The sequence below is a fragment of the Triticum dicoccoides genome, chromosome 7B, assembly GCF_002162155.2.
Source record: "Triticum dicoccoides isolate Atlit2015 ecotype Zavitan chromosome 7B, WEW_v2.0, whole genome shotgun sequence".
Classification (NCBI taxonomy): Eukaryota; Viridiplantae; Streptophyta; class Magnoliopsida; order Poales; family Poaceae; genus Triticum; species Triticum dicoccoides.
Genome location: NC_041393.1, coordinates 626338570 through 626346355, shown reverse-complemented (window position 1 = coordinate 626346355; position 7786 = coordinate 626338570). Strand labels below are relative to the sequence as shown.

The window sequence follows — 7786 nt, the reverse complement described above, 5'->3', positions numbered from 1 at the left end:
GTGAGCTTAGAATAGAGACCATGAGCATGAAAAACAGGCTACCTTCTGAGAGGATGTGAAGCAATGTGGTGTTAGGTTCAGAAATGGACCATGTCCAACAAAAATTGTAGTGTCCAACAAAATTATTCTAGATAATAAGTTCTAAACACAATTTCAATTATTATTTTCTTCCAGTACCTTTACATCTTAACGTGTTTGACCATCTCAGCCTACCATGCATTCAAAATATCACTACGAGCTGCAGCATTTTTCTAACCTCACTTAGGTGACTTGTCATGTTCATGTGGTTATCTTCGACTAAATGTAATTCTGGAAAGGTGTGCTACAGTGCTAGGAAGAGAAAATTATGAAACTTCCACTAGACCTCTCTGATTGGACTCTGGATATGTACCCAATGAGAGAGTAAGAAGTTAGCTCCTTTACAGATGATATTGCTAGGAGAGCAGCGATATAATTGTGCCGGCAAAGCATATAACTCAATGTATTAATTAAAGTGTGGTGTAAAAGAGTCTGAAATATCTCTGTCTTTCCAAATAGAGGGTTGCTCATCATGGTATTGAACTAGCGTGCATTTGGATATTGTTTGCCCGTATTATGGACAGGCTGCATGCATGTTTGTAAACATCACCAGACAATTTACTCATTGCAAAGTACATGCATTATTGGTCCACGGCGTGGTATCCCTAATACACAAAAGATGTTCTTCTATAATTAGTGTGCATTTCATCTTGTTTTCTTATGAACATTTCATCTTGTTGTTATAAACATCATTAGTTGTACTATTGTCTGCCAACCCGTATCGAGATTTGATAACGACGAGGACCTTGTTGAGCGAAACTCTGGTCAGTCCTAATTATGCCGTCCTTGGCACCCCCAGCTGGTGCCATGGTTGCATCAGTCATTAGCTAAAAACTATGGTGCACTGATGCGGATGATGGGGCATGCACACATCACTCCATCATGGTCCATGCATATGGGCTAGTAGCCTAGTACTAATTACTAATTGCACTAATGTGGTGGTTGCATTACATCAGTCATTAGCTAAACAAGATGTTCTTGGAAGGAAGAAATTAAGATATAAAATGTGTCTAGAAAAGGTGTGTGAGAGAGAGCTAGCTGTAACTTATAGGCTGTTCATTGGGCAGAAAAGAAGTGAAGGAAAAGCAGTAGCTCATCCTTAGGTATTGCGTGCAATCCATGGCAGTCCATGCCACACTGTCATAACCATTTCCCCCTGGTCACAAGTCATTCCAAAGGCTCTTCTCCCACCTCAACTGAAAGAAGATCTGCGATAGTCTTCCCATTCAAGCCTTCATGGGATTCAGTTCCCCGTATCTTTTTCCCGTGAAAAAGATACGGGGAGAAAGAGTAAGTAATGTGGGCATCACGTTTGGTGAGAAAGTTGTGTCAAGGCTTCATCTTATATTTATCCACGTGCATACCGGCAACAGAACGCATCAAAATAGCTGCGCCAAGCTCTAACCAACCCCTTAGATAAATGCAATTGTGGCCTGTAATGACGAGGGAGGCTAGCACGCTAGGCCGTCGGTGAGGTCGACGACGAGAGCCAAGACCAATGGACGGAGCGATGCGGTGAGCAATGACATGGCATAAGGACGACACTGGTTTTCAATGAGCTCGGTTGATGCGGACGTCTTACTGTCGCTGATTTGCAGACGGAAAAGTAAGAGGAGGAACGGAAGGGCCGGCATCGCCTTCTCCTAGAGCTGCAAATTGCAATCAAGCTTCTACGTTGATGTGCAGAACAGATTACATGCAACATTTGTGGAGAACATGATAATTTTGACATATGGTAGGGTAGCAATAATGGAATTGAAATGCAGGGAGCAGAGGACGGATGAAGGGAAAGTGCAGGGCATGTGATGCATGTTTAGTTTCTGGCCGGCGATTCTTGGCGGCGGTTTAATGTGGGTGCACTGCATATGTGCGTACGGATGGATGGGAGTTGAGTCTATTCTAGACGTTGGCAAAGGAAAGAGGGGCTAGAAAGTGCAGAGAAACTTTGGCAGCCTTGTGATCCCTGATGAGGCCAGCCCACTAGGCATGCACCCCCTTGAATAAGTAGTTCATGTTGAAAAAATAGTACAGCTTTGGTAATATTTTCATCTTGCCTCAAAAAAAGGTAATGTTTTCATCGTCAACAAATTTATAAAACCAAACGGAAATATCATATTATCATGGAAAAGTTTTCTTTGGGTCGGAAAGAGTTGACCGCACAGACGCACAACGACTAATAAGTTTGAAACTTCGAATTTTGACAAAATTACCATTCTATTCTGGCAATTAACAGGTTAGTCGCCTGCCTCCGCTCGAAGTTAAATCTGAAAGGGTCATATTCTTCAATGAAAAAATTACGAAGGATAAGTTTCTACGGTTCTACCCAGTATTAACCTAGATAAAGAATTCTTAACTATTTAAATAACTTTGCTAATTTTCAGTGTCTTAAGGAATTCCTATTTCTCAGTCAAGGCGAAGAACCGTTGTATCAACTAAATGTTTAGAATTTCTTGGAAGAAATACTGTATATTCTTTTGTCCAGTGTATGAACAAAATATTGTAGTGCAGTGAATATTTTATTAAAAAATTAAACTAGATCGATGAATAAAATTTTCTCACTCGGCAGAGACAAAAATGTTCTACGTTTTTACGCCATATTAACATATGTGAATAGTTTTTAACTCTGTACAAAAATATTTTGCTTAATCAATACTAGTACTACGTAGCATCCTCGACAAACCCTGAGACGAGACGCGAGCCCTGCACCGAGTGTGCTAGGGTTTCTCCTACCTCCCGCTGACGCAGCCGCCGGTCTAAGTCATCTCATGTGGTCTTAGTATCATGGAGGCGTGGTGGATCCCGGCCCTTGCTGGCGGGAGAGCTCCGCTTTTTAATTTTTTAAAGGTTCGTTAGGGTTTGTGTCCTGCTCAGATATGTGAGGCGGCGGCGGCTGTCTGTAGATGGAATAAGGTCTTCCCTGCCTAGCCCCAGTTTCAGTGGTGTTTTGAGCATCGTCCGAAGGCGCGTGGAGGTTTATCTCCGGCAGATCTCGTGGGATTCGGTGGGCATTTGTCTTCGATGGATCTACGTGCATTCGATCTTTGTTCGCATGTCTACAGGTTGGATCCTGCCGATCTTCGCTTCTCTTTGTCGGCGGCGGATTGTTCTGGTGCGCTGGTCCTATGAGTCCTTAGCATGACGACTTTCTGACTGTCAACTACAACAAGGTTTGTCCGGCTCCAATAAGGGAGGGGCGATGACGGCGACGCGCCTTCGGCTTGCTGCAGTGTTTGTATTCATCGCTAGGTGGTCTACGGATCTAAATGTAAATTTTACTTCTAATGTTCTTCATACTACCTTGAAAGTTAGTGAATAGATCGAAAGTTTTCCTAAAAAAAGAACCTGACAAATGAGATTCTTCCCAGAAAAATACTAACAAATAAGATTCTTCCCAAAAAAAAACCTAACAAATAATATTTCAAAGACACATGCAGACGATCTTTTAACATTAGAAATATGATTTTCGCCGTTCCAATAACATTCTTCATGATAGTTTAGAGGGTTTCAGTAAAATAACCCAAATGGACCGGCGTACGAATAAGGTAGTAGCTGTATGTCCGTTAATCAAATGCGTACGTACGTATGTATCGCCTGGCCTTGACAAATGGCACCTCGACTCGTACTTTCACGCTGTCACGCATACCAGTAGTACCGCTGACTATTTTCATGAGGGCTATACAGCTAGTAGCTGACTAATGATTACAGTGTTTAACTGAACATTTCTATGGTGGAAGCAAATGCCCGCTCCCCACGCTGTGTGGTAGCAACCGTGACGACGCCATTGGCAGGGGCGGCCGGTCGATACCGAATTCTTTTCTTGTCAGGGCCCGTTCATCGTCTCGCCGTGTCTCTTGCTACGTCGGCCCGCCGGCCTCTCTACCTACTCGCTCGCGTACGTACCGCCCAGCACCAACCCCACTAACGGACCACGCACTGCCGCCGCTAGCTGTTGCCGGGCGGGAGCGTCCCCGTGGCCGTGCGTATAAAAAGCGATCGATGGGTCGGTCCAGAACCCGCGGCTGACAAGGCAGAACAGAGCATCCTCGTGCCCTTGGACACCATCGCCCGCCACTCGAGAGCGCTATAGGCTCTAGCTAGTGGTGGTGACAATGGCGGCGGCGAAGTTGGTGTTGGCGATGCTCGTGGTGGCGGTTGGCGTCGCGGCGGGGGAGGGCGGCGGGAAGCTCCGGCAGGGGTACTACGAGCAGAGCTGCCCGCGGGCGGAGCAGATCGTGAAGCACTACGTGGAGCGGCACGTCCCGCACGCGCCCTCCGTCGCCGCCACCCTCATCCGCACCCACTTCCACGACTGCTTCGTCAGGGTACGTACCTATGATCTTCCTTTCCGTGCACGGCGACGGAGACGGCAATGCCGGCGCGTGTCTGTTCTGGGTCCTGATCGATGGGCATGCTGGTGGTGCAGGGATGCGACGCGTCGGTGCTGCTGAACGCGACGACCGGCGGCGGGGAGGCCGAGAAGGACGCGACGCCCAACCTGACGCTGCGCGGCTTCGCCTTCCTGGACCGCGTCAAGGCGCTGGTCGAGCAGGAGTGCCCCGGCGTCGTCTCCTGCGCCGACATCCTCGCGCTCGCGTCCCGCGACGCCGTCGGCGTCATCGTAAGTGCTCTGCCTCCATCTCCACCCACGCACAGCATACACGTACGCAGAGCACACGCGCGCCTCGGCGACTGACCGATGCTGACTGAAAAAAAATGCAGGGCGGGCCGTTCTGGCGCGTGCCGACGGGGCGGCGCGACGGCAGGGTGTCGATCAAGCAGGAGGCGCTGGACCAGATCCCGGCGCCCACCATGAACTTCACCGACCTCCTCACCTCCTTCCGCGCCAAGGGCCTCGACGTCGCCGACCTCGTCTGGCTCTCAGGTAACAATTCCCACCAATTATCACAAGATTAATTAGCAAACTAAGCATCGTACCCGAGTTGATGGCATATCGATCATTGGCACCGACACATGCACGGTGATGGTGATGGCGAAGTCTAGTGACGCACAAGCACTCAAGCAGACATACAGTTGAGTGAGTAGTGAGAGGAACTTGCTAGATTCGAGCTTTTATGTCCATGCGGCGGCTATCTAGCTAGCCGGTAGTAGCTACCAGACGCTCTACTTTGTACTACCCACTCACACAACATGGTCACATGAGAGGACCATACGTGTTGCTTGCTGAAACGGATGGCTCCAAGATAAAAAGAAAAGTAAAGGGAACCACAAATCTTGCCGACACTATGTGCAGTTCCACAAAAGCACCACCGTATATGTTAGCCGTTTAAAACTTTGGTCCATGTTGATATCATTTCCAATAGCAATGGGCTATGCATTAGTATTTATTCTAGAGACTAGAAAGGTTGTTGCACTGCACGGTCATAGATGTTGAAACGCTAAGTTGCTAACTACTACAAATATTAGCTTGGAACAATGACAGTAAGGACAAGGACAATGATTTGTTGAATTTTCGGACATGACCGCGATACAAGTACACATGAACCGACAAGGACATCTCCACTCAACTGTGTCACAGTCTGCCAAGTTTTTAATTACCAACTTAGGTCATTGATTCACATGTTTTTATATGTAATAAACATTAATGGGCAACATGTTCCGATGTATACCTACTTGCTACAGCTGTCTGCCTGCTAACCACATTGGTCCACTAATTCCAGCCTGTTTAGATTGACACCTTATAAGAAAATTAAGTTCCATATGTTGTTTAAACGGCACAATCTAATGAATATTTTTGCAATAGTTTAGCATTAGTAAAACTTACTGAATTGCACTGTATTAGTTGAACTTGCTCAGTTCTGCACTTGTTATATTGTCTTCACCACCTCACCCGACCATCATGTGCCAATACCACTCAGGGGCACACACCATCGGCATCTCGCACTGCAACTCCTTCACCGAGCGGCTATACAACTTCACCGGCCGCGGAGGACCCGGGGACGCCGACCCATCTCTTGATGCGGAGTATGCTGCCAACCTCCGCCGGACCAAGTGCACCACACCCACGGACAACACCACCATCGTGGAGATGGACCCTGGGAGCTTCCTCACCTTTGACACTAGCTACTACCGCGGCCTCCTCAAGCGCCGGGGACTCTTCCAGTCCGACGCTGCGCTCATCACCGACGCAGCGGCGAGGGCCGACGTCGAGAGCGTGGCCAAGGGTCCCTCGGAGGTGTTCTTCCAGGTGTTCGCACGGTCCATGATGAGGATGGGCATGATAGAAGTGAAGACCGGTGGCGAGGGGGAGATCAGACAGCATTGTGCCGTTGTCAACAGCTAGTGGCGTGCGTCCTTGGTGGCACATGGACGACTGTGTTTGTATGTTTAGTTGCATTTTATTTTATTTTTCCTTTTTGTGTATGGTTTTTGTTTATTCTCTCTTTGTAAGGTGGTTTTCTAGTTCTTGTCCAGGTGATATATGTCTTGTTTCTCTTTTGATGAAAGTAAACAAATAAACAAGGAACACGTGTTACTAAAGCACGAAAGAGTATGTCACAATGATATAGATACCAATGATGTTGATGTCACTGGATTTTCAACCTGTCTCTTTTAATGCAAGATTAATCCGGACTACAAAGTACCCCAAACATAATAAAAAAATACATCAAGGTATACGAACCACCGGATGGCCATTGTCGTCATCAGAACGGAATCTGTGCCGGAGCTTCGTTTGATCTGTCCCGACGGGTGAACTTGAGGTGGGTCAGAGCCCGGAAGACTGACTCGAAGAAGCACCACCATCTGTCCGAGCGCTGCTCCTGCGAGGACTAAAACCCTATCTATCTATTAGCCAGAGTCAAGGCACCAAGATCCCCTCCCTTCCACTAGTCGCCGGAGCGGTAGGTGGAAGGGAGACGAATCCCCGCGCTTGCCGGAGAAGATCAAGGGGAGAAGACGACTAGGGAAAGCTTTTTTTTTTTGCAGAGAACCACAGGTGGATTTTTAACTTGTATCTGCTGGACAACCAACTCCACGAACAATACTTAAACAACAAAACTAAACACCATTACAGAGAAATGAACTAGCCAATTAAACTGTTAAGCTTACACCCATTGTGGCCCCGGCCACTTATTTTTAACAGGAAACTCTAAACTATCTAAAACTTGCACGTCTTTTTTCTTCTCCAACATTTTTTACCTCCCGCTCCTTTCAATCTCCATATTAATCACACCAGTCACGCTATTAATTACTCGAAGGATCATATGTTCCCAGCCTTTGCTTCCTATGAATAAACTCAATAGCCACTAGCAGAAAGCCTAACCAGCTTTTCTCGTAGATAAGAGCAAGAAGAACCATACATGAGCCTAACCAGCTTTTCTTGCAGATAACAACAAGAAGAACCATGCATAATTAAAGAGTATTGTAACCCCCCTGTCAAACCCACCGATTCACTCATCATTTCCAGGTCGTTTCATCTATGATCTAGACGGGCCCCACAAACCAACCTAGGCTTTTCGTGCACTTTGTCATCACTTGTGCGCACCTAGAAACAACTTCTCAGCCGTCCACCCATCCTCAAATTACTTCGAGCCAATCACACTTAGCTTAGAGGTTCCTTGTGGATGGGCTTCCTGAAAAGAAGGTGCACCTTATTGATATGAGTAGCCTATGATTCCTATTAAGAGGGATGTCACAGGTATCAACTCGGGTTCTTCCACCTCCATCAGGATCTCCTAATACCTCATAT

At 46.9% G+C, this 7786-nt stretch overlaps 1 protein-coding gene across 1 annotated transcript; it reads left to right on the top strand.

The window, feature by feature from the left end:
• The first annotated feature begins 4099 nt into the window (after positions 1-4099).
• Positions 4100-6597, top strand: LOC119341143 (peroxidase 3-like). Its single transcript, XM_037613018.1, has 4 exons — positions 4100-4400; positions 4502-4696; positions 4798-4960; positions 5955-6597. The coding sequence occupies exons 1-4, from the start codon at positions 4188-4190 to the stop codon at positions 6377-6379; spliced, it is 996 nt and encodes a 331-aa protein (XP_037468915.1). The 5' UTR covers positions 4100-4187; the 3' UTR covers positions 6380-6597.
• Positions 6598-7786: the final 1189 nt, after the last annotated feature.

Excerpts from the sequence above, each read along its gene's own strand:
- LOC119341143 (XM_037613018.1), top strand. The coding sequence starts at position 4,188 with ATGGCGGCGGCGAAGTTGGTGTTGGCGATGCTCGTGGTGGCGGTTGGC. Across the intron at positions 4,401-4,501 it reads TCCACGACTGCTTCGTCAGG|GGATGCGACGCGTCGGTGCT; the intron begins GTACGTACCTAT and ends CTGGTGGTGCAG. Across the intron at positions 4,961-5,954 it reads CGACCTCGTCTGGCTCTCAG|GGGCACACACCATCGGCATC; the intron begins GTAACAATTCCC and ends AATACCACTCAG.